This window comes from Dermacentor silvarum, chromosome 3, assembly GCF_013339745.2.
Source record: "Dermacentor silvarum isolate Dsil-2018 chromosome 3, BIME_Dsil_1.4, whole genome shotgun sequence".
NCBI lineage: Eukaryota > Metazoa > Arthropoda > Arachnida > Ixodida > Ixodidae > Dermacentor > Dermacentor silvarum.
Window position 1 is genome coordinate 175,943,640 of NC_051156.1, and position 27,947 is coordinate 175,971,586.

At 44.4% G+C, this 27,947-nt stretch overlaps 1 protein-coding gene across 2 annotated transcripts; it reads left to right on the plus strand.

The window, feature by feature from the left end:
- Positions 1-484: 484 nt before the first annotated feature.
- Positions 485-27,907, plus strand: LOC119446132 (beta-1,4-N-acetylgalactosaminyltransferase bre-4-like). 2 transcript variants are annotated; one of them, XM_037710485.2, is made up of 8 exons: positions 485-727; positions 9,349-9,637; positions 9,726-9,909; positions 14,009-14,241; positions 17,348-17,532; positions 21,314-21,436; positions 23,191-23,286; positions 26,618-27,907. In XM_037710485.2, exons 2-8 carry the CDS (start codon positions 9,458-9,460, stop codon positions 26,745-26,747), a joined length of 1,131 nt encoding a protein of 376 aa, XP_037566413.1. In that variant the 5' UTR covers positions 485-727; positions 9,349-9,457; the 3' UTR covers positions 26,748-27,907. The 2 variants fall into 2 exon arrangements, with proteins under 2 accessions (XP_037566413.1, XP_037566414.1); XM_037710486.2 differs by having other exon boundaries at positions 487-646.
- Positions 27,908-27,947: the final 40 nt, after the last annotated feature.

Sequence of the window (27,947 nt, forward strand, 5' to 3'; positions counted from 1 at the left end):
ATACGCGCTCAAAGCGCAACTGTTCTTTTGTAAGCACTAATGACGTCCCTCCACAGAGACATGTTCAAAAGAAAGCACTCTCGAATATTCAAACAGCCATCTAAACACGCAAATTTAGGCAGAAATATGTGGATATACAAAAATTGAGGACGTAATTTCATCCGCAAATCCCATGTTTTGTCGTCATGGCTTGTTCTCACTGTTTAAAAAAATATTGTCAAGAAAAAAGCCACGTCACAACTTCGCCTCTCTTGTGTGCATGTGTTTGATTATTATTTTTTTAGCTTTCACTTGCAACAACTCGCTTGATCTTTAGTGGACATGTTTCTTTGCTCATCACAGCGGAGTAGCGTGACATTTTGGTCGTCCGCACAAAAAAACAATAAAAAACGCCTTCGTCATAACAGCTGCTTCACGACCTGCCGCGTCATCATGCTATGCAGAGGTCGTCAATAATGCCATTTTACGTCGTAGGGAAACGAGTTCTCCTTGGTGCTCGCAAGGGAAGAGCGGCAGATCATCGTTCGCATAAAACTAATTGATCACAGATCTTTTTAATCGGTTACCGTATGTTTACCACATCAAGGGTGGCAGCAGCGTCTGGCGTCATCTCACTGGTGTTTCGAAGAAGTCCGCACTGTAACGGGTATGTTGATGCATGAATTGCAAGAACTTGGAAATAATGCCCTATACACCAAGCACTCAGACGCAAGCCTTCACTTCGTCTGTAAGTAGCAAAAAAAGTCTAAGTCGCAGATTTCCCGCGAAGGTTACGTGTTCTCGCACGACTTTGGAAGTTCCACTGAAAACAACCCTTACGCTCTTAATAAGGTAGGAGGCTGGAAAGCGCGAGCACCTACTAATGAATCCGATTGATCAGAACCCTTATTTTCAAGCATTATTTAAGTTATTTCATCATAACACTACAGGTTGCAACTGGAGTTCATTAACGAATCTTTAGTGTTATAAGCAAGCGCTGTACCTCTTTCGATGAGCTATATCAGCAACAGTAGTGAACACTGAGAAACTAAATTACTAATGAGGTGCTATCCTGGACGTGAAATTACGCCATGTTGTCAAATTCCGTGACTTGGCGGCATTTTGAGCGAATTAGAGAGGCCGTAGCCACCCGCTGCTGAAGTAAACTGAATGCAACCGACAAGACCGCCAATTAGACGATATGAAGGAATTTGCTCGGCGCAAGGAGAGGCGTTGACACGGCAGAGGGCAAATGTCCTGACCAGAAATGGGCGCTCAGAGCCCTCACGAGGGCCTTCCTGGCCCTCATCGGCCATCATCCTTACGTGGTGAGGTGATGGTCGTTTTCGGAAGATTAGTGAGGAGGAGGTGAGTGAGGGCAGACGCTTTGAGGTGAGGGCGAGGGGGGGGGGTGCGGTGATGATGTGAAGTTAAATGAGAAAAACGCGATTCATAGCGTTGAAGTACAAAAACGTCACTCAGATCGTATGCGTGGTTGGTGTAAATTTTAAAGTTTTGAAGTGCGCTGGCAGGAAGTCTCTCTAGCGCAGATGTATATACACCGAAGCGCACTTTAATTAAGTAAAGTCATAAATTGATGTTGGTGGTAACTGTAGCTAAACCTATCGGAAGCTGTCTATAGCCGCTGAAAGCGGCAACGAGAGCTGGAGGAGTGACAGTGACTTTTTGGCATCACTCCGAGATTATTATTTTTTTAGCTCATCACAATCGGTTAGCGCGCGCTTTTATACGAAGTAAACACCCTGTAATTTACATTTTCTCACTCCAATTAAATGGACAAAAGATTGAGTTTGTCTATTTTTGGGTATTGCATGAGAGCGTTTGTTGACATATGAACTAAAGGAAACATCAAGATGCAGACAAAAACATGTCAGTGATATAGCTAGAGCCTGTCTACAGTATAACCAAAACTCGTTTGTTTTATTCGTAAGCTCGTGCATGGCAACGACCGTCGAGCGACTTTATTTACAGTAAAAATTCAGCTTGGGTGTTTTAGCTGAACATCCACAACATCGACCTGTTGCAGTGATTCTCAAGAATAAGCCCGGCTGAGTAAAATTTTGGCGAGTCTGAATGCGAGTGAGCCCGGCTCAGTTGAATTTTGAGGGATCTGAGCCCGAGCGAGCCCTGAGCAAGAAATATAAATTTTGTGAGTGAGTTTGAATGAATCCTGTTTATTTTGCCGACCTAAATAAATATGCGGATCCCAGGCACTGTGGGAATCGATGTAAGTGAAGTTTTGTATGCTGTTTGCTTGTAACTCGATGTGTTCTCAACACCCATTGTGATTTCCTAATTGCAGGCTAGTGAGATAATGTCTCACAATCCTTTGGCGACTTGCTTCTGGGACCTGTAACTTTCCATCCTTAAACGCTATCGCTTGCATTTTGCAAAATATATGCGATAGGCCCTTTTCAATTGATTTTCTCTTAAGAATATGAAATCTGGAAAAAAACGTGCACATCATGGGGCTTGTTTCGAGGTTGGTGACCAACGTCAAAAGCAAATCGCTAAATTTCAATCACCCAAGGAGTAATCCTTCCTTTTATTCAAGTACTGCTGATAAAGAAGGTCGAAGCTTGGTTGATTATGAACACGTTGTTTGTGAGCGATGTGCTGGCCTTCGAGGTAACTTCGAATGTATATTAGCGGGATGACGGCTGGCAAACACCGTTTTTATATTGCAATTTCTTTCGTGTTTGCAGAAGCTACATGGGTAGCAATAAATTATTAGCAGAAACCCCGATGGTTCAGTTTCTTCTTAATAGTAGAGAAGTGCGTCATTGCAATGCGGGGATGTCTGAGTAGATAGTTGAAAAGGTTTCTTTAATACCTGGAGCGCTAAGGTAGGACCAAAATGATATTGCTCTCACCAGTTCGTGATACACGTCTTTGCATTCATTTCTCGAAATGAACATGCGTCTTTTTGTGCCAATGCAGTGATGCCCTTTGTTTTTGTCGAAACAATCCTTGATGAAGTTCATGAAACATCCACACAGGTCACGAATAACCATGAGTGTCGGTCATATGGGCTTCTTGCAGATTGGTATCGTCTTCTCTGACTATTCCTTCATACTCTTCGTATGCCAGTGAAACACACTTTCTTGAAAAAGGACAGGACTCTTCAAAAATCACTAATTTTCAAAATATAATTCAACATTGCTGTCGCAGACACATTGAACACGCGTGATAACTTTAGCTCATGTCCCTCTTTCGATTAAGAGTAGGCAATATCACTGACGTAGAGGTCACAGCATTTACCCGTCTGGGGTCTCAACATAATGTTTAACTTATTTCGGTAAACTTGCGTCTCGATTTTTCACGACTATTTATTCATACATATCAAATGCGGCCACGAAGGCTATATGTTTTTGCACTCTTCCTCAAGATATCGCTCCATACCCAAAGGTCAATTCCTAAACACCAATGGCAGCCTCTTGTGTCAATAATCATATCTTCGCATTATAGCAGATGAAATGAAACATATTGGTTCGTATTTAAGTAACACAGTATTTGGAGGAAAGCCCAGATGATTTATGTTCCTTTCACACTATTATGAAAGTAAGAGCATAGGTTGATGTTAACGGTCTGACAATTCTCGAAGTAGATGGCCCAGTTTTGGTATATCGACATGCAAATTGGACTACATATCTATGGCCATTTTTTCTTCAGCGTTTTTCTTGGTTTGACAGATTGTAAGGTTTTTTACAGGTGGCAGCTATATCTCGTAGTTTAGTAGCACTACAATAAGTGACGCTGCAGCTGGGCAACAACCATTGCACATCAGAACTTAGAACGCCTCAAGTAAATTACGCTTTTGTGACTCAAAGGCTTCCGCTGCTTATATTTTCACCTTGTTCTCGCGAGCAACGAGCAGTCAGTTTGTGCTGCAAAGATAGAGTAATCCTCAATAATATCGTCTTGACAATATGAACATGAACACTTCATCGGTCATTACCTTTGCTTACTATGAATATATGAGCAATGTAATTTACCTGGGAAAGTTGCTCAAGTCTCTAGGAGCATGGCTTTTCTGTCTTAACTGTACACAGCAATGATTTTGTTATTTTCGATTTATATACTGCCAACCAAGCTCGAGTTTATCAAACCCACGGGCACCTGTACGTATGCAAGAACACATACTTCTTTGCTAGTTATGTTCGTTCTTGCACAAACTTCGTCCTGATTGCACAGAAAATTTTGTTTTTATTATATTTCCGCTTTCTAAAGCTTGGGCAGGCGTTTTTGCTTTTTCCAAGCTCGAAAGCTTATGTCGTCGAAATTTATGCGTTCATGTCCCTTGCACGATCGATGTTTGGTGGTCTGAAGGGGGCTTTTCCACGCTGCCTACCACCAAAGTTACTTCTATTGCAATGCCTAATGACAGTGAAAAATGCTTTCCGCAATGTTGGTCTGCCTAGCTGGCATTTATTCAGGCACTCTCGGCTCATACCATGCAACACGGTAGTCACCACTGATATTTATATTAAATTCGGGTCCGCAAGTGTTTGTAGTCTTCTTCCTTGAATATGGCAATTAAGAAGTCTGTCGCCCCCTGTGCTAAGTTGCAACTGTCTTATTCCACTGTTGCACTACGTTTAATGAAAAACTGGGCAGTCACTGCACTCGTTCCACGACCAGAATGTCGTACTATTTCCTTGCCTTGCATTAAAGAAACAAACGCAAGTTATAGACATCGTCCGTCTATGACCTATTGGTTTTGCAAACAAAGGTACTCGTAGACGCTCAGGCAAAAAGATCGAACTGCTGATTTACAGCATAATGAATTGACGAATTGTGATCGTCTGTCGACAAATGTATGAAATTTACATAATTTTATGCCAAGCTGGTAGAATGACTCTTTCTGAATTTTATGATCAGTCAGCATAATTACATAGTGAATAAGTATCTAATTATTGTGCCCTCATAATGATACGTTTTTCATAAAAATATTTGTATCACTAGCGCGAATTACTTGCACAAGGTAATTATTGGTTGCAAGCATTACGAGAAAGGCAAACAAGTTCTTTCGCAATTGGTACAGAAACATTCTACGTCACACCTCCCGTCAAACGCTGAAGTGCCTTCTCCAAAGCGGTCTTCGTTTGCGATAGATTTCCCTCGGAAGTAAAATGAAGGCACTTGAAGTAAGCTGATATTCAATTTACCCCATGCCTAATTTTCGTGGTCCATTCCTTGCTACAACTGTAAAGAAATTGCATAGGTAAGTCGCGTACACAAATGTGCACACCATGACTGAACGGGATAAAATTCCCTGCTTCATGATGTCGCCTCGTGGGCATCGCTGCATCTCTTGCACTACAGCAGACACAAATTGTGTTTGGTTTTGTTATGGTGCGCGTTATGCGTGAAGAAGCAACAAAATTAATGCTGTTAATTACGTCTACGTGAAAGCCTTTCACGTCTCTTATGGCAGCTGATCGGAAGGTCATAGTGTATTTTTCCATCTTAGGAATTTTCACGGTACTTTGAGCAAGAAGCTTTGCCTCCCTTGTTCCTAATTCAACAGCGGCCCAGGTGAGGAACTCCGTCGAGCTGGCCGCAGGGTTCAAGTTGATTGGCTTTTCGCCGTTGATCCGGCAGCTCTGAACATATCCACATTGATCCTGGTGTCAGGTAGTGCTAATGTGGACCCACGTCACCTTAGTTTCGGTAATGCTGAGCCAAAAATGTAAAAATATACAGGGGAGGTTTTAAAACACAAAACATGGAACAGTTAGACAACGTTCATTGTGTGGAAGCTGGTCTACTGAGTGCAGTTTGCACGACGTTTCGACATTTATGTGCAGAACCGACATCTTGTATCAATCGTCATTAACCTGTGGTAAAACATACATTGGCCAAAACGAAGAAGTGTGAGCATGAAACTGCAAGAGCACAGACGTTCAGTCTCGGCTTCGAAGCTATCACGTCTCGCCTCGCAGTGCCGTTGGTGTGGGTGCAGCCACATCCTTTGTGACACGACCAGTTGGTCACTTCAAGGTTAGCAGCTGGTTGGCGAAGTTATTGAAGCCTACCACATATAAAGGAAAGGGGGTTGTGGTCTTAATAAAGCGTTCATCACCCTCAGTTAGGAAGAATTTCAATATCTAGCTAGGAAATGCTCAGTACCTTGAGTCAACAACGCGTGGCGGCCATGGAAGACGAGGAGCATGGTGAGCACCACGACAAGAAGCGGAAAGCAGAACAATAACTATCGTCAATGAAAGCAAACAGCATGGAAAGCTTCGCTTACATGGATTCCCACAGTTCGTGGGATCCGCACATTTTTGTTTCTCATCGTCTCAGTAGTGCTGCCCCTATAAATGAGCAAGCGATGCGGTCTGCTACTCTGCCTGTTGATTAGTCTTCTTTTTATTGCCTCAAATTTCTGCCCAACTACCAGTCATGGTCTGTGTCCTCATTATCTTCACGGTTACGGCGCTTGATCTGTTTGGAAGAGTGTTCCTCACAAGTATAGGAAAACAAACCAAAATATGGTTTTGGTTATTTAACTAAACATGCAAGCGAGACGACAATTCCATCGCCGCCTCGCTTGAATTATGTTTTGGTGAGTTTATGCTATTGAGTGATGCCTTGAGTGTTGAATTGTTTGTTGAAATATTTCACAACATTGTCAGAGTGCGTAGCTAAGTTCATACCCAAAAAGTCTGTAAAGCGAAACCCGAAGCACCCATGGTATACTAGAGAGATTATTCAGTTGACTCGCCAAGTAAAGCGCTTTCGCCAATGCTCCCGCACTAGGAAAGTCCGAGAAAACTCATTGCTAACATCACTTAGAAAGATTCTTAATACTAAAATGCAGAATGCTAAATTCTGTACTACCATAGAGAAAGAAATCCAACAAAAAAGGACACTCCCATAGAGCCCAGCGGCCGAATTGACTGAAGCGCACCAAGCCGCCGGCATTAATACCTGAACTACACTTCCGGTTTCGGTTTTGGGCGCGCGTGTTTTGAACGCTAGCTGACACGCGTTACGCAGGCTGCGCTGTTCGGCGCGGCTTTTACGGTTCCACCACACGCGGTCTCGGTGCGGAATCATTTTTATTATTTAGTGAAAATGATTGCGAACGATCTTTATAATCATTCATCAAATCTGTGCCAAGTGCAATTTCTTAACGTAGACACAAGACGCCTTATGAAATGAGGAAATATTTCTTTTGCTCTACATAAATGCTCGTTTCGGGCTTTTTGTGCATTCATCCAACGTTATGGCAGCAGGTAAGAAGCAGTAATTCCCCTACGAAGCTCCACCAGATGGAATCAGTTGGAAAAGGTAAATTACAAGCGCGTCTCATTTTGGTATTTAGACATTATAGGAATACTGCGTGTAAAAAGAAACCTGCGAAAGTGGTGAATGGGTGGCATAACAAACAAAAGCAATTCGCTGTTACACACATTACGTAGAAAATACCCGACTCATCCCAAACAATAACATAAAATATGAAGAAAACATCTGATTTCCCAGCATTCCCCATTTTAGGGCATTATTTCCTGCACTTAAAGGCAGAAATACATGGGCGACTGCGCGTTTCCAAAACAACTTGGCCTCAGCCGACGCGATGGTACGCTACGTACATAGAGCTGACCCCCGCAGAGGCTCCTAACCAGACCATGCTAGACGCTCGCAGAATGCCTTCAATTCGCACTCAAGACAAATGCATGCCTGCAAAGCCTCTTTTCAGTCATTCAGAAGACTGAATTTTCGAGTTACAAGTTCCTGGTTTTTGAGGTCCTCGGCGTTCGGCCGGCGCAAGCAACACCCTCCCGTGTTATCACTCTTGGCAATCACTCGTCGCGTTTTTGACAAGCTTGAGTGTCGAAAGAAAGTATATGGTGTTCCGAGGCCATCAAAAGCGTCATAAGCTTGTCCCACTTAGATTCAGTACACGTGAAATTAATTGTCACCGCGGCCGAGCTGCTTTTCGCTAACTGCGTCACAACGCCAGGCGCGGCGAGCATGCTTCAAACGTGTCCCAAAATGTAACGAAATAATTATAATAATATTGAAGGTCAGAGAAAGCGTCACGAACTTGTTGCAGTAAGATTCAGTACACGCGAAACTAACTGCGTCACATGGCCGAGCTGCTTTTCGCTAACTGCGTCACAACGCCAGGCGCGGTGAACGTGCCCAAAATCTACCGAAATTAGTTACAGTAATGTTGGGGCCCAAAGAAAGCGTCGAAAACACGCCGCAGTACGATTAATTAGACATAGACCTGTGCGGTCCCCATTTGCATCTGCGGTTCCCGTTTGTTTATTGCTACATTGCTGTTAAGCTCCGCTTGTATGCAGACGACTGTACCTTGTACTGTAACATTACTAGTGTGAATGACCAGGATATGCTGAATAACGCGCTAAATACCTTCTGCACTGAAGTAAGACCTGGCAAATCGAAATTAACTTCAATAAAACGGTATCTATGATTTTTTGAACAAATACGAACCCTCTGAAATTCGCCTACACTAATGATGAGACGATTTTTGCGTATGAGAACAAGTTTAAGTATCTCGGCGTTACATTTTTTCCAACCTAAAATGACACAAACACGTCGATTTAATTTGTTCCTGGACTCTAAAGTGACTTCGCTATTTAAAAAGAACACTAAAAGCAGCAACCGAGGGATGCAATCCAACAGCTTATAAATCCCTTGTGAGGCTCGCTCTAGAATATGCATCTGTTGTCACACTGCGCATCTGATATATCAAAGATTTAGGCTGTGCAGAAGAAATCTGTTAGATTTATTTGTCATTTATATGACCGCAATTTCTCCCTTTCTCTGCATGCTGGCCTGCTATCATTTGAGCCGGTGGCACATATATGCACGTGTGAATGGAATATAATGTTGCAGAAAATTGTACATGATTCTGTTTTCGTCGACGTACTTGTGACATTTGTTAGCTTCTGAGCACGTAGAACACGAAGAGCTGATCCTTTGAACAATGATCCCTGGCAGTATAACTTATACAGGTTAAAATTTCTTTCTTACCATTTACCATTGCATTGTGGAATAACCTACATAGTTATCTCCGAGAATTGCCACATGAGCGTCTTGTAAAGGAAGTTGCTTTATTGCGAACACTATGTACCAACTAGCCCCAACCAAAGTTTTATTAAAGTTCCTTTAGTGTGACATGTTGATTGCATGTTGTATTAATGCACTTACCCATTCCTGCTATATCTCAGGTCTGAGACAGCAGTATTTGGACATAAAAATACATAACTGATAAATAAGTACCTGAACAGTTGAAGAATTTACGAGTAAAAAATTCTGCGCTTTGACGTTTAAGCAAGCACAAATTACTTTTTCATGCTTTTTTTGCAGACGTGATAAACAAGTTGATGACAAGAGCACCTCTAAGAATTCAGTAATTCACTTACTGTGACAGTCTTGACAGTGACAACCTTGAGAGGTAATTACAGCCTATATACCAATGAAGAAGGTTCCGATTGCTGCTGGCTTAAGCGGCACATTTCCGGGTGCTGGAATGCTAGCCGCATTAAAGGCGATGGTAACCAGCCGTTTGTTCAAGCTAGTCGCTGGTTGTGTTCTGGTATACATACTCATGGATGTTTGCTTCGACATGCGTGAATTCAAAGAAGCACGTTTCAAAGTACGTTGATTTTTTTAACCTCACAGCAGCCCTTTCATTGAAGCTTTCGCCCCAATAATACTTATACATATGAACGTCTTTCCTGCAGGCGATGTTTCAAACATACTCTATCGCAGACAAAATATCCCTGCGAGATGCGAAACAGACAATGAGTACCCTGGCAGCGAATCAAGCGATCGCAATTACCGGAGTTCCTGCTGACGTCCTGAGTGATAGTACTAGAACAAATATTTCTGCGAAGCAGCTGTGCCCACCTATACCGCCAAATCTGGGTGAGCGCGAATATATTCTAGAACAATTTCCGAGCAGCATACTGGTGAAAATCGATCCTCGTAAATTACCTCCTACATGTTTTCTACCAAACTTCCGTCTTAGTACTTTACTCACTTAGGTGAAGGTGTCACCATAACAGTTTTATTATAGCTGCACCAGATTAAGGTTCAGAAATTAAACAAAGTGGGTGAAAATATCCGATCTTCCTACATCGGCGAAGATGAAGGTGTAACGAGCCTTTGTCGTAAAATATTGCCATCACTGAACACGCACTCAACACAGGATCTATTTCTTATGCGCGAATCTCGGCTGTAGCATTACTAAAATATTTTCTCTGTCTTGCTACAGGTCTTTTACGTTATTCGACAACCGTCACCGAAGCTATTGCCGATGCTTGCTACGACCAGCAACAGTCGGCATGATTTTGAGGCTTTATTAACACTAGACTTTTTATACGTATTATTAGGAGCATTGCCAAACATAAGAAAATACAAGACTCGTTAAAAGCTTGGTTAAACCGAGCAACACATATTCTGTGCATTGAAAGCACAAAGTTATATTAATAGGATAAGCGAAGTGAATGTAACATATCTGAACTGGCTGTATAAAAATTAAGATGTGACACTGTAGGGGCAAGAAAGATTCTACAAAGGCAACAGCCACAAAAAAAAAAAAACGCAACCCGAGATATAATACCTTCGTGGTGCGGTCGCGAAATGCAGCAATTGCTAACGTTCGTGTGCACCAGACTTACGTATCGCGCGACAATGACTGATAAGAAGATTAAAATGAATTTAGACTTGAGAAAATGTTTGCCCATATTCATATCAAACTTATTACGTTAAAGCTGTTTCTAAGAATAGATGTCAGAGAATAATGGCGTTGGGCCTCGCAACCCAGCGAAGGTGGCAGGGAATGGCAAACGGGTCTTGCAAAGAAACAGCTTCTTGATAACTTGTTCTTAGGCTAGTTGGTTGGTACTTGATAGAGCCATTGTAGCGCAAATAAAAACGAACACAGTGAACACAAGACCAGAAACCGCCAGCTCTACTATGGTGTCTTGTCGACCAGCTCTGCAGTGTCTTGATCATGCAGCTTTTTTCATTCGGTCCCGGTTACTTGACAAGCTTTAGTGGATTTAGAGTGCGCAAACAAATGTGATATGCACTTCCAATGCTGCTTTTGAGAGAGTGGTGCACCCTACGTGCCAGCTATTGATGAAATTAAAGCGCTATAACGCCCTTAAGAACATGACCTGCACGATTGGCGGCCCAGCACTGCATGCATTGTGCACCGACATCAGGGGACATAGGCTCCTCGGGTCACACACACACAAAAAAAAACGAGAATGGGATGTGCTAGATGCAATGACCATTTTTCAAGCAGGTAACTTATTTAGCAGAGGACAAACCTAAACAGATTTTCGGGAGCATGCTCGTGTTCTGTATCATTCATGCAAGACATCCTACGCCCCATTCTTTCTCTGTTTTGACGGAGCCCGCGGTACCAGAGATGTTACTGAGTCGAATCACAGAACTCGAACTGGCTACTCAGTATGTCTGACAAATCAGTTTTGCGGTAATACGCAATATTCACAAAATTTTAACAGGCTCATGAGCCTGGGCATGCAAAACACCCTATCGGAGGCGACTGAATCACAGAAACTAGTTCAGGTCGCGCGGCTCTCCTCCACCAAGGCTGGGCAGTGTCTCCTGCAGTCGCTGGGCTGCCATAATACAGGCAGTAGCAGAGCAGCTGGCGATAGCTCTAGCGATGAAGGACACTTCGCATCCTCAGATATTCCCGGACTCCAGGGCTGCCGTCCGGGGCTTCGCCTCGGGGGCGGTCTCCAGAGAGGCTGTCGCTATCCTCAGTTCGGGGGGTGTGGTAGGCTTTCACACAATTACCTGGCTCCCGGCCCGCATGATATGAGGGATTCATCCGTCAGTTCTCAACGTCAACAAACTTGCTCATAACCGTGCGCGAGAAATCACGTGCCACAGCGGTCCGGGCGGGTCCGCAGGCGGGTTCGCGGAGAGCTTCAGGGATCCACTCTGCAGCTTTCACAAAGTTACGTCTCACCATCAACTGTCAAAGTGGAGGTACCCCTTCCCGAATTCCAAGCTCAATAGCCCGCAGTCGTCGGCTCTACAGATGCTCCAAGCAGGTTCGTTCCAGTCTCGTAGCACGTTTAGCCACTTTGCTGAAGGCATAGATCCCGGGTGCCCTAGCTGCGGGGCGGATAAGTGCGCACTCGCTCACATGGTCTGGCAGTGCCCGGCGTTACGTAGCACCAAGTTCAGCACAGAGCAGGAATGAGAGAGGGCCCTTCAAAGTGGCGAACTCTCAGTCCATTTCTCGGCAGTCCAGGAGGCCTGCGAACGGGCGGAGGACCACGGTCTTCCACTACCGGCCTGGGTAGTGTAATGCTTCTAGAAGTGCAATGCTCCTACTGGAAACCTAAATTGTTGTTATGGTGTTAAAATTTAAGTAATATATAGCAGTTGATGTTCTGGTTGCATGTACAGTAAGTTTTCTTATTTATTTCAATATCAAGATTTCGAAAGCATGCCTTTTATATCCCATCCAATCGCGGCACATATTTTTCTGTAATGAGAATGAAAGCATACCATTAAAGCGCGAGAAAACACAAATCAGCCCTCTGGGCTGGTAGCCGCAAATATCTTCGAGAAAAAACAAATATACTGCTCAGATTCAAGTTGAAAGCAGCGCTTGTCCGTGTCCCTCACTTCGTCCTTGTTTCAATCTTGCGCAGTATATTTGTTTTTCCTCGAAATATGAACCAACCCGCCCAGCAAAAAGTTTTATTTTAGCTGAAAATAATTGCAAGTTTCTCCTAAGATGTGAAAGGCTAAACAAAACGCGATGGGTGTCCTATGAAGGTTAAGGGCGTCTTCACTTCTCATTTGTGTGAATCCGTAGATTTAGATGTCGGCGACTAGCTGAAAGTGTGTTTTTATGAAACATAAAAACTGCCATTATGAAATAAATTACTAACGCAAGAGTACTATGAACTCAGGTACATGAAGACGGTTTTACAGTATAATCGTCCACATAGGCAGCTCGTACATATGAAACGAAGTACAAAGACATCCATCTATATATTGAGCATTTCTCGTGATTGTAGAAAGAGAAATATTGAAAAGAACTCTCCCCACTAGCTTTATAGGTCTTGGCAAAGTCACAATTATCTCTGTCGGGCAAATCATTCGCTTCAATTACAAAATTAACACTACTATTTGCCCTAACTTCTCTGCGGCGCTCCTTTATCTTGGAAAGTATATGAATGCCTCCAAAACTCCGCTCCATGTTAATAACACCGAATCACAGAGAACAATAATTCAGTATCATATAAAAAGTTCAAAACTGTCATGCCACAAAACTTTTCAGTCAATAAGCTCATGTGACCATATGCCACTTCATTGGTTTAAGCCCTATGTGATTGAATAAGACACGGAGTGGCGTAATGACATCATAGGCATCAAAGCAGCGCTTCCAACCTGCCATACGATTTTCTAAAGGCTGCCTCTCTACTCAGGTGGGGGATCACAATGTTAGAAACTGCCTGTTTTCTTTGTTTTTACGAGAATATTCGTAACATGTTTGTTTCAAATATTTCAGTTAGTTACATATCCACCATGACGGATGTGCCATCCGCAGACGCAGTAGAAGGAGAATTTGCCGACGTAACGATGGGCGGCTACTAGTGATGACAGTGATAATTATCATCTCACTTTGTGTCCCCATTGCCACATAACCCTACTGTAGAGATGGTCTTCATGGAGGCCTCAGCGAATAACTAAAAAAAACACAAACAAACAAACAAACAAACAAACAAACAAAAAAAAACATGTCAACTTAACTTTGATCACCCTGTATAGCGAAGCTTTGTGTGAGTCCACAAAAAGTCATCTTAGGGGACTGGATTCTCTTTCGTACCTGTATAAAGTTTATCACGAATTAAAATGCTTCCTGCAAGCAGCCCATGTACTTAGCGACGTAATGAATTTCCCGCTTTCTCTGTTCTTACGTGCACGTGGACATCACATCATGTTTATTTTGTATTGAATATTTCAGTTGGTTACATACCCACGAAGATGGATGTGCCATCCTTAGACGCGGTAGAAGACGAATTTCCTGACGTGATGGCTGGTGGCCACTTCCGACCCAAGGAATGCACATCCCGGCACAGGGTGGCTATCCTCATACCTTATAGAAACAGGAGGGAACACCTCAATATTTTTATATACAACATTCACCGCGTGCTGGCGAGGCAGCAGATTGACTATGGTGTTTTTCTCATTGAGCAGGTAAGTTGAGCTTTCCAGTTCCATCCAATGATGTGAGTGGAAGCTGCGATTACAATGTGAAAAAAAAAAAGATTTGCAAGAAGCTCAAGTTTGGTAATTAAGCTTCGTATACACAACTCTCCGGTGCTTTCACGAATTGTTCGCCGCAAAGGGTTGGTTTTTCGTCACTGGGATTTTTCGCACCAAGTTCAGAAAAATTTTGTTTCTTTCTCAGCATTTAGGAACAGTCATTACACCATAATATTGTCGAGATTGGGGACTTGCGTCCGGTCAGCACCACGATGCTGCGTCACAATGCTGCATGTCTTGTCTGACGGACTCACAGCTGGCGCTGTGTTTCTGGGTAGTAGGAACGCGCCGCGTAGAAACACAGCATCAACAACGAATTTCCTGCTCGGCCTCATCCTTGGGCTATCACCATTCAACAAACGCAACGTATATTGCAACATCGTTGAGGATTGGGCTAGTCTGTACATACTCGACAGAGGAACTGCGCAAGAAACACGACAAACAAGAAGGGAGACACACACCAGAGCTGATTGACGACTTAATTCTTTATTCAGAAAAAAAATTTGGGGGAAATTCGGGGGAAATTTAACCGGTGTCTCACTCTTTTTGGCCATGCGCAGTGATCTACCCTTCTATTTTTTTCTTTATGTATATATTTGTGTTCCTTTCTGAATAAAGAATTCAGTCGTCAGTCAGCGCTGGTGTGTGTCTATTTTTCTGACGGGTTTCACTGCAAGAAATTCAATTTTTGTTCACAAAACCTTGCACCACGTGGAGGGCCTGCGCGGTCGGGGTGGTTGGGGATGATTTTCACCGCCACCCACCGACATCGCACGCCGACGCCGGTTGCCGATGCCGGATTTTCTGCGACACGGGGCCCTTAACGCTGTCGCGTTACAATGATAATAATAAGAATATTCAACGCGCATGTTCGAATCAATGTGAGGTGAAGCTGTTAAAAGGCCATCTGTATATACAACTAGATGTGAAGCGTACGATTCTCTTGATTTTCATTTTATGTAACGCCTAATATCCTACAATGTTTATAACCGCGCAGGTCACAACTCCCTTCTTGTCTGTCGTGTTTTTTTTTTGCGCTGTTCCCCTGTCGAGCAACGTATATTATGCACAGGCATATCTATTTTACTATTTTATAAAACCACCACTGTATCCCCATCGCCTTCTTCTTTCCTTATCGGCATTGCCATTCATCGCGATCACTCTGTCCTGGGGTAACTATCTGCTGACAAATTTTTTTCCAGAAACCATCGAAGATCATAGTAGAAGAAATCAATTAGCGTATATGCATCGCAGAAATAAGATGCGCACACTCGCAATACTTTCGAAGCATACTGTTGACGCATCCAAAAGTGTTTGACGATAGAGGCGCAAATAATTGTTCACATGTTTTGATAGAAAACACGACGGCGCGGCGATGACGGTGGGATGGATGGCACGACGACTGTGGCCGCATGACCAATGTGGCATGATAAAAACGGAATCACGACTTATTGAAGATGACGATGTGACGACGGCGGCATAAGGACAACGAAAGGACGACAGCGCTTGATGACGATGGCATAATGACTGCGGACCTGCGCTTCCTTTTTCAACCCTTTAGTCCACGGAGGCCAGATACGTCTCCGACCATGCAGATTCGACGCACTCTGGGAGTTGGTCTAAGCAAAGTAGTGATCACTTGACGAGTCACAACGACACGTCTGTATAACAGACACACAGCTGACGTCGGCGACGAACGCGCGCTACAACTGTCCGTCCAGTTGGCGCAGACACTTCACAGAGCGCTATCCACGACCAAAGAGGTTTAAAAAATTTCAGAGCCCTTCCACTACTGTGAAGATGGAAGCTAGCGAAGCTGTGACTATGGTGGGTCTGCCATACAACACACGTGAGGTATTCCGTGCTGCCTCACCGCCGTCGGTGGCTGCATGAGCGTTGCGTTGGCTTGCTGGCCTGCGTTGCGCTGCTGGCTTGTCATAGTGATAGCCCATCACTGGCGTCGGCTTCCAGCTGGGCATTGTCATTCATGTCCTGGTCATACGGATGCCTTAGATAGACACAACGTAGGCCGATCACAGAGACAGTAGAATCCACGGTCGTGATTGGTCAGGTTGATCGCATGGAGCTGGTACCTGCGTCTTGCTGTCTTTACGTGCCGGCACGCAATCACTATAGAAAAAAACGAGGTCAAGATTATGAATAGTTTTGCAGAATTCAGTTACCCAGTTCCACAAGAAGTTTGCTTTAGATACATTCTAACACGTGCGTTGGATCAGCGGGTATTTTTTTCTTCGAGATAGCAGATATGATCCCGTTAATCTTGCAAAAAAAATGGGCGGTTACTGATTGCTTCTTGTGCGACACATACGCACACATTTTTGAACAGTTTCAATAAACAACCAATTCTGCGGACTCATTTGCTGATGAAAATAATGTGGTGCACCGGGATTACTAGAAAATGAGCCTAATGTCGTAAACGACATTGACAACGTGTCAAATACTGCCAAGTCGACCGTACGGCGCCGTTACATTTTGGCCAACGCCAGTCTCGTTTATCCGTGCCACTAGCACAAATACATGCAAAATTGTTTATTTTTGTGAATGAGCGAGTGCGCTATTGAAAAATGCGACCGAGTGGTTCAGTCGCATACCGTATTGACCGCAGGTAGTAAGTCTAACGGATCCTTGCCAGTAAAACACATAATACTTGCTGATGCACAATTAGAAGTTCAATACTAGTTATCCTCACTTGGCGAGCAGTTCTTGCATCTTTGAACCTGCAACCATACGACATGTTTCATGTGTTCTTCCACGTTACGGACATTCTTTTGCAGAGCCTCGTGCACGCCTTCTCGCATTTAATTGCTGAAGCATTTTTTTCTAATACTGCTGTGGTACCAGTATACTAAAGGCAAGATATTCTTCTTTTTAAACTAAAATATTCACTAAATAAGTAAATTTTGTGCCGCATTCAAGCAAGGTTTGCAGAACAAAGGTCCCAATTTCCTTTCACGACGTGCTCTGTGCAATCGACGAGGTATTGCCTAAAACGTTATATGCCTACTTTCATTTCTAGGGTGATGATAAAGAGTTCAACCGAGCTAAGCTCTTAAACGTTGGTTTCCTGGAATCTACAGCATTGTACGATTATCAGTGCTTCGTGTTCCACGATATTGACCTCGTGCCAGTCGACGATCGCAATGTTTACACGTGTCCCCAGCAGCCGCGGCACATGTCTGTGAGGATAGACTCCCGATCAGGGTGAGTAGAGTTTGGCTTAATGCTCTTCACATTGTATTACACGTGTTAAAAATTCTATATCTATTCTATAACTTACAACTTCCCTGTGTTCTATGCAATTATTGGAAACAAACATGCGACTCTACATGGATATCACAAAAAGAGTACATCTTAACTCGATTGCTAATAATGTACATGTTTAGTTGGCTACGCATGAACAGCATCATACTATACGGGGTGATCATTCTTAAGTACTAGGTAATTTTTTTTAAATCGTCTGTGGCACATAGCACAATTTTGTCCTTGAGCTCGATTATTCGAAGATGCACACATTACTATCAATAGAAATCGAAACACATATTATATACTTACTCGCAAAAATGCACTAATTACTTTCTTAATTAAATACTTTACCGCACATATTGCAATTTACGAATTCCAGCCGGTGAGTTTGCAAGACGTATCCACTTGAATTGAATGTATAGGATGACACCGGTATGCTATTTCCTAGAATATTGAACGAAATACATGTGCGTTCGAGTTACTTTTGGGCTTCAATGCATAAAAGAGCGTTTCGTTAAAAAAATAAGTGGGACAACAGTCCATTTCTACGGCCAGTTTTACGGGGCATGCCTCCAAACTAGTGTCATTCTAAAATTTCATTCGAAGTGTATTCACAGGGTGTCCCAACTATCACGCACCAAGATTTAAAAAATATGCAAATGCCACGTAGATGGACAGAACCAAGTTAATGTTGTTTGTCATTGCTTGGAGATACTCAGGTTATTTTTGCATTCCGCCTATTTACATAATTGTTCTTGAATAAATAATCAACTTCTCAAATATTATAATTAGATGGTCAATCAAGGATCAATGAAAAAAATTGAAAAGCAGCCTTAAAAACTCCCGATACAGCTTGCTGTTGCTCAATCCATGGTATATAAAAGTGTTTTTCTGAGCGTGAAAGATGCCCGCGAATACACGCGAAATTGCCGCACGACTGACCGCTCGAGGCACTTTGCGTGTGTTCGCGGGCTTCTAAGCAAAAATGACACAGACTCATCCAAAAAAGATTAACTCTCAGAAAACATTGAAATGGGTTCATGTCATGGGTACTAATTGAAGGAAACACTAAAGTATGGTGGTAGATGTCATAGTCATGACCATGACTCAGCGAAAAAAAATGAACACTCAAAAATTGATGGAATGGCTTCGGGTGTGGTACTAAGTGAAGGAAAAGGCTAAAGTTTGATTGTCGAAGTCATAGTAATGAGCATAACTAAGGCTTTCGCCTTAGGTCTTTTAGGCGTAGCTAAAGGGAGTCCTGAGGGCTTATGACATGAATTTCATGACATGCGTGTCATGTCATGAAACAGCCGCCTACGTCTTGGTGCCCTCATGGTCGTGTCGTTAACTTGGTAGGTTCCCCACTCACTGCTTCGCATAACATCGATTCGCACACGGCATGGGATCTGCCGGCTTTTTTTTTTTAGCTAAGGGAACTGACGGCGAGCTGATGCACCGATATACAATCGTTATTCATCAATGTTTCTGCCTTGACAATCTCGTGCGTGCAGCGATCTCGGTCCCGGAAGAGAAATACGCCATTGCCTAAGTATGGGACACAATCATAATCGTGGCAATCAAATGTAAGAAGACCTTTCCCGCCTTTCGTTACACTTCCGTCCTGTTCTGATTGTTAGGGATTCACTTCGGCAACGGTCATTCTACCGGCACATATATTCTTTCACATGACCCACAGGATAGTAAAATTGTGTATACTAAGCTTGCGACGCAGGTGACAAACCGGTTCTTGTGATTCCCATTGTACGCTCTCTTGTGCTTCGTTGTCGGTAACGTCATTTTGCAAAATTGGGTCAAGTTACCTGAGTCAGGAAAGGCGACTTTCCCGCCAGCGTTATTTGCAATCTTTTTAATATGATGCGAAGTTCTGTCAAAGTAAGGAATGACGGCCACCCTCCTTTGGCCATCCTCTTCTTGCTTTTCACTTGGCTGGTATTCAAACACGATGTTTCTTCGTCCGGCCCTGAATGACTTTAGTCATTTATTTTGGCAGGCTACCATCGGCATTTGACCGTCTAAGTGGCACCTGGCCGAGATGAAGAAGGTTCACGTTGAAGATTAGCCACGTAAAAATTAAGAAACGAATGATCGAAAAAGGGCGGCCGTTAATCCTTACTTGCACATAACTTCACACCACCTTAACCTGTCAAAGACGGCACATATAAATACCCTTGAAATTTTTATTTGCAATCTAAATGTGCAAAACAGACCGAGAATAAGCATATTCAACGAAGAGAATAAATATTTTGCGGAATATTTTTCAGGAACACTGGGGAAACCCGCGGCAGAAGACAAGTGGGATTCACCCCAAAGCAAATTATGGCTTCGTTGTAAACTTCTACAGACGACTCTGTTCATATGTGAAACATAGTTGCACATTTCATTTGCTGAAATGAAATGAGACGTGTGTCACACCACTGCAGCCGGAGATCTCGTTTCGGTCTGTCTCCTCTGAACGTGCTTTCAAAAGAATTTGCGTGCTGAATTTCTTCTACCTATGTCTTGTGTTTCTGCTCTCACCCAAGAAATGGTGTTGGCCGCTTGTCATCCAGTGTGCGTCAGATACGTTCAGTTAGAAACTTCCTATTCAATACTGAAGCTCGGCAAGAACAAAAAAGTTGTCGCAGTTTCACCTGAAAGGTGAAGCATCAATTGCGATAGCAAATTTGTAGAGAGCTATACGGAGTAATGATATTAGCTTTATCAGCTGTATAAACTTGGACATGCAGCAGCACCGGCAACGCGCAGAACTGTTGTCGACGCCGTCGGCGTTTTGCCCGCGTTCGCTCAAAATGCGTGCGGCGTTGGTGACTGTTGCCGGAGCCTCTGATATAAATAGGCACTTGGTGCCGCAGCTAAACGTCGCCTCCCTTCCCTCCCCCTCCCTTCCCTCCCCCACGGCCTCTCGCGCATCGGAAGAAGGCGCGTTTGCTCCACATATATGGTGATTGTAAAGGAGGAAAGAGACGCCTACTTCTGCAGCCCTTAAGCAAGCACGGCGCGGAACGCGCGTTTGTTCTCCGCCGTGCATTCACTCCCCGCGAAAGAGCGCGTCCCTCGCGCCCTTTCACTCACACATACAGCGTTCGGCGGCGCGCGGTCACGATTTCATCTCCATTGACGTCATACGGAACCTCACGGCGACGGCGACGGCGACACCGACGGCAGAAATCTGCTTTTGAGTGTCCATATAATTGCTATCGCAATAAAATTGTTTCTGGTATGATGCCTGTAAGCATCATTCATCAATGAAGAGTTAAAAGATTGGAAATGACGCGTAGTTAGTGTCGCCTCGTCTGGCCCAGATAAGTTGGCCAAACTCTGCGAGACGATGTCACCAAGAGTGAAGCAGAAGAGAGCGTGTACGTTTTCCTCGACAAACATGAAACATCGCCTTTTTCTTCCCGACAACACCCCGCCTGCGTCTCCAAGTGTCCATTCGCGTGGACTGCTGTTCGCATTAGGCACAGATTGTGAACGGTATAATTCATAAACGCAAACATATAAACATAAACAGATTGAGATTGCATGCTGCATAGGATGTCAGTTGAAATAGTTGTATGCATCGCATCAAAAGCGTTACTTCCTATCGATTCTAACTTACGTTGGATCAGCATCATTATTTTAGCCCGAAGCTGCGCACTCAAGCTTTTAATGAAAACTGGACTGTGATACGCAGTAATAGAACAATAAAATGCCTTGTTGTGCTTTTTTGCAGCGTTCCCTACACTTTGATGTTCGGTGGCGTTAGTGCCCTGAGCAAGGAACTAATGCTACGGGTGAATGGCTACTCCAACGTGTACTGGGGTTGGGGAGGAGAGGATGACGACATGACATTCAGGTTTGTCCGTCTGTCTTCGTCAGAACGCAGCAAAATGCGTAACCACAGATGATGTTTCAAAGAAGAGCAAGCACCACTTGGTGATTTCATCAGAGTGGTCCAGAATGACTTAATCGTTCCCAAAGGTTTCAGCCACAGAGACAGTTCACTACTGCAACAAATCGTCAGTTTTAATTAGACGCTTTTGTCGTCTTGAACTTTCCCTTTTGCCTCATGTTTTAGCGCTATCATTTTCGCCGGCTTCCACACTAACTGGCGCAGAGATTCAAGTGATTCCATGGTAACATAACATATATATGACACAAAATTAAAAAAAAATGGAAGACTGTGAAATAATCACCATGCAAACTGTGAAAAAGAGGCTGCAAATACCTAATCGAATGCGTGGGAAGGAAGAATAGTGAACAGGAATTGTTACGTGCTCAAACATGACTTAAATACTAACTCTGCAATCTTGAATATCAGGAATAAAAAGACAATACTCAGTTATACCCGCCATAAAACTAACCTAATATAGTTCATTTATTACCTTAAATCTCGCGCAACGCTTTCCTTATATTAGTGAAAAAAGTTTTAAACTGTGCCTACTAGGTTCTTTATGGAAGTCTGCGTGATGATCATGAAGGGCTTGCACATGTTTATTTCGGGCTCTGTATCAGTTCATTAATGTTAGTTTTTGTGAAAGTGTCACAGAATATTGTAACGTATTTTACAGTCGGTCGAAAAACCGATTCTTATGCAAAATGTCAAACAGGAGTAGAGAAGATATTGGCACCCTGTATACGAAAGGGCAGCTCATCGTTTACATTACTTACTACTTCAGTCACGCATTCCAGCTAAGATCACAAGTGACGCGAAGGTCTATCTGCTTATAGTTCTTGAGTTCGAATAATTTATCGTATTTAATTTAGCATGTATAAAGATGGCAAATACTAATTAAGAAGGGGCTCAGACAAAGAGACACACACTTTCCAATACTACTTACTGCAGGCTTAGTACTCAAGTTCTCGTACTGAGAACTAGGTGTGCGTATCAAAGGGGAACATTTCAGCAAACTGCTGTTCACAGATGACAGTATCCTGTGCAGCAACACTGAAGATTACTTGCAAGTAACGAACGAGTATCTTTGCCGACAAATAGTAAAAGTAGGCCTAAGAGTAGCATGTGTAAGATTAGGGTAATGTTAAATAAGGGGAACCAAGACAACGAGCATTCCAGATGGGCACCCAACCTCTAGAATCTCTGCAACAGTACGCTTATCTAGACTAATTAGTCACCGGGGACCCAGATAATGAGAAATAAATCTGCAGAAGAAAATAAAATTGGTTTAGAGAATTATCAAGTAATGACAGCCAGCTTACACCGCTATCCTTAAAACAAACATTGCACAACTATTCCGTCCTATCGGTAGTAGCACATAAGACAGAAACTTCGAGGTTACCAAAGAAGTTTATAAAGAAACTATGAAGGCCTGCGAAGCAAGCGATCGAACACAAAATTACAGGCTTGGGGGCAGATAAACATAAATAAAGACTTCTACTTTCTACAGTAAAACTCTTAATAAATTTTTGTCAGGGATTGCAGTTTGAAGAGATCGACATGAGATTATGTCATCTGTTCATACGGCATCGACTACGTTGTTGAGTGCTTGTTGTGAATTGTTGTGAGAAATGTGCTGTTAATTATTTGCTATTAATTAGGTTTATTATTGTTGTTGCGTAATACTTAATTGTCATTGTTTTTTTTAAGCACAGGCTGAAGCATATCAACCAGACCATTCTCAGACGTCCTCCGGACATTGCGAGGTACAAGTCTCTAAGTCATAAGCAAAGCAAGAAGAATCCGGCCAGGTGAGGAACTTCAGCATGAGCGATTCTTCTGAGCAGCTCTCATGTACCACAGCTTTGCTTCCTGAGGGCGTTGGGGCTTGTTTTTTGTCGCATAAAACAAAAACATAATGCACATAGGACATCCGCCCATCCATCAATCCACCCATCCATCCAATTATTTATACATACATACATACATACATACATACATACATACATACATACATGCATGCATGCATACATACATACATACATACATACATACATACATACATACATACATACATACATACATACACACACACACACACACACATACATACATACATACATACATACATACATACATACATACATACATACACACACATACATACAGTGTGTGATATAGACAATTGGATCACGAACTTAGTAGGCCTATCTAAACGCCTTTCTTCCCTTAAGCTTTCCCCACTTCAAGGAATTTAGGTAGGATTTTGGCTTGTACTTTTTAAGAGCGGAGCTGTTTAAGCCGACCGTCAGTCCGTGAAGCGTGTACAGAAAACCTCGCTGAACGAAGACGTCACCGCGCGTTGCCTAGCAACAACCTCTCGCAGCGGCGTGTGCGTTGCCTCCTCTCCGTGCCGTGCACATGTTGCCTTGACATGGGACGTTAAGGAGAGAGAAGGAGAGCATGCGCGTGGCGTGCGCTCTCCTCCCCTCTCCTTAACGTCCCATGTCAAGGCAACATTGTAGCAGCACCAACGATACGACGCGCAGAGCTGCTGCCGACGCCGTCCGCGTTTCCCCGTTTCCCCACGTTCGCGCCGAACGCGCGCGGTGACCGTGACTGCAGCAGGCGCCTCTGGCGGTGGCTCGGCAGGTTTTGACCAGCCACGCCCCTGCAAGTGTGGAGGCGCAGCTTAGCCGTGACGTCACCGGGGAGATAAAGCTCGGAGCCGTAGCGACGGCAGCAGAACTCTCGTTAACTCTGTGGCGAGCACATGTAGCCTTGACATGGGATGATCAAAGAAGATCCGGACACCCGAAGAAGCCGCTGATCTTGAAGCACGTCGCGCGGCCAAGTGAGAATCTGCGCGTCACTGGCAAGCCGATTCGGAATACCGTGCCTTGCAGCACTTAGCATTTCCTAGCAAAACTTAGCCAAGCCTATAGCCAAACTTAGCCAAACCTGGAAGAAGCTAGGTCGATCACCAGCTCCGCTGTTTGCTACAACCTTGCACCACTAGTGCAAGCTGCCCACGTTTTTATTGCGATAGCAATTATATGGACACTCAAAAGCAGATTTCTGCCGTCGGCGTCGCCGTCGCCGTGAGGTTCCGTATGACGTCATTTGGAGAATAAATAGTCGCCGCGCGCCGAACGCTGTATGTGCGAGTGAAAGGGCGCGAGGCGCGCGTCTTTCACGGGGAGTGAACGCACGGCGGAGAACAAACGCGCGTTCTGCGCCGTGCTCGCTTAAGGGCTGCAGAAGTAGGCGTCTCTGTTCTCCTTCACAATCACCATGTATGTAGAGCAAACGCGCCTTCTTCCGACGAGCGAGAGGCCATGGGGGAGGGGGAGGGAAGGGAGGCGACGTTTAGCTGCGGCACGCAGTGCCTATTTATATCAGAGGCTCCGGCAACAGTCACCAACGCCGCACGCATTTTGAGCGAACGCGGGCAAAACGCCGATGGCGTCGACAACAGTTCTGCGTGTTGCCGATGCTGCTGCATGTCCAAGTTTATACAGCTGATAAAGCTAATATCATTACTCCGTATAGGTCTCTACAAGTTTGCTATCGCAATTGATGCTTCGCCTTTCAGGTGAAACTGCGACTTTTTATTGCGATAGCAATTATATGGACACTCAAAAGCAGATTTCTGCCGTCGGCGTAGCCGTCGCCGTCGCCGTCGCCGTCACCGTCGCCGTCGCCGTGAGGTTCCGCATGACGTCATTTGGAGAAGAAATCGTCGCCGCGCGCCGAACGCTGTATGTGCGAGTGAAAGGGCGCGAGGGGCGCGTCTTTCACGGGGAGTGAACGCACGGCGGAGAACAAACGCGCGTTCCGCGCCGTGCTCGCTTAAGGGCTGCAGAAGTAGGCGTCTCTTTTCTCCTTTACAATCACCATATATGTAGAGCAAACGCACCTTCTTCCGACGCGCGAGAAGCCGTGGGGGAGGGGGAGGGAAGGGAGGCGACGTTTAGCTGCGGCACCAAGTGCCTATTTATATCACAGGCTCCGGCAACAGTCACCAACGCCGCACGCATTTTGAGCGAACGCGGGCAAAACGCCGATGGCGTCGACAACAGTTCTGCGTGTTGCCGATGCTGCTGCATGTCCAAGTTTATACAGCTGATAAAGCTAATATCATTACTCCGTATAGCTCTCTACAAGTTTGCTATCGCAATTGATGCTTCGCCTTTCAGGTGAAACTGCGACCACTTTTTTTTTAGATGCGAAACAGCTTATGGTCGGGGCTATGTCACTCCCTCCCTTCCTCCGCCGTGCGGCGTCCACACCACTACTGCGCATGTACGCCAAGCTCCGGCTTCCGGAAGCCGGAACCGGAAGCCGGCTTACGGTTCCGGTTCCGCTTCCGGAAGCCAGCTTCCGGCTTCCGGAGAACGCTTCCGGTGTTTTGCCAGAATGATCCCTCGGTGCTTCGCCCACTCATCATCATCCGCTTCGTGAATATGCGGTGTGGAGAAGAGGGCTCGAGCCGCTGCCATGAAACGGCAGCGGCGACAGGCCGACCCCGAACTTCGGGCTCGCGAAGCCGAAAGGAAACGCCAACGCCGCCGAGAAGCTGCTACTGATGCAACGAGGGCTCGCGTAATGGGAACTTGAGTCGACCCCATGGCTGCTTCGCATACTACTCAGGGTTCCCCTACGGGAAGATGGTGTAAATTTTCTTTTTTTTTTGTGAGGCCTACACTATCTTTCGTAACAAAGAGTAGACGCGCAAAATCGCGTACTTGGGATATAACTTGAGAAAGGATTTCTACTTTATATTTTTTTCTTTGCCTTTCATTCTGACATTGTCCCGTCATGGTTGCGTAGTGGCTATTACGTTGCGCTGCTAATCACGAGGTCGCAGGATCAAATCACGGCCGCGGCGGCAGCATTTAGATGGGGAGAAATGCAAAAACGCCCGTGCACCGTGCATTGGGTGCACGTTAAAGAATTCCAGGTGGTCTAAATTAAACCGGTCTCCCCCACCGCGGCTTGCTTCATAATCAGGTCGGGGTTTTGGCACGTAAAACCCCACTATATATTTTTTTTACTTTGACTCTCTAGTACATACGCGCACACATACACAATCCTACTGTGGCACTCTAACCTTCCAACTTCTTTCTTCTTCACTTGCAGGGAGGGCATCCTTGCGGAGTGGCAGAAGCGCTATAAGACAGATGGCTTGAACAGCATGAACTACAAAGTCATGGATATAGTGTTCAAGAAGCTTTACACGTGGATACTGGCTGACCTAAGAGGGTCATAGCTTATTTATACTCCACCTGTTCTTATTTTATTTTTATTTTTTCCTATTGGTTAACCCGTTCGCGCAATTTATTCCGGTAGGTGATTTACTTGAACATCTGCACATTATTTCCATAAACAAAAAAGCTTGTCATTAGCTGATCAAGCTTCCCCGAAAGGATTTTGGGATCGCGTTACGACACATACTTTATTTTGCGAATTTAAGCAGCGCTGTATGACGACGCTCGTCTGCTGATTCTGCGTAAGCAGCACCCACACGAGCGTGTCGCAAAGGGAACGCTTCCACCCCGCGTTCGTGGTCGATGCTTGTCTCACCGCGCTAGAGTAAAATTGATCAAGCTAAGCGATGCCTGTTTGAACGTGTCTGAATGCTTACATCGACACGGACGTGCGGATGGTCCGTCAGGTACGTCTTGCGGTTTATACGAGACACTTCAGCACCTGATATTGGAGTGCCTGCTTTCATTGCGCAGCGCACGTCGTTAGCGAGGGAGTTTCATCTCCTCGGCCTGTGATCTATGACATTAGACGAATGTTTGCATCCCACGGGGTGTGCGTCTCGATGCGCTCATGCTCATCGCGCTCTCCTTACTCTTATAGAAGGATCTAACTTATGTTCTCGTATGTAGCCTATTTCTTTTTGTTTTCAAATGACAAGACCTCAGACATCATTTCTTCTATCTTTATCTATATTTTTGTACCGTGACCTAAGCGACCGTTCCTACCGTGCTCATATGCATTTTGCGTGCATTCTTTGAGTTTAGTCAACTAGTTTTTTTTTAACTGTTTCTTTCGTCTTTGCTTCCTTTCTTCCATTTATATGTTTCTGCCTCCTCCATTGTGAAGAGTAGGCAAGCGTTGTGATCCTTCCGGCGGTATAGTTGCCAGCCAGCTCCTCGCTTTCTCTTTTCCTCTGAAGTGTATGTATGGTTTCAAAACAAATAATAAGAACAGTGTGATGAAGAAGACGTGCAACATGCTCTGCAGATGATGCACTCCACCAACAGTATCAGCATCGTGATCGCTCCGCAAAAGACGACGCCGAAGTCACCGCTAAGAGCGCTGCCCGACGTAACTGTTAGCCGCCCGTTCTGTGCCAGTATATCCGAAGGATCTACATCTACGCCTGTATCAATAAACATCATTTCAACAGTCTTAATATTATTAATAAATCGTGAAACTACTGCTTCATGGGGCTCAT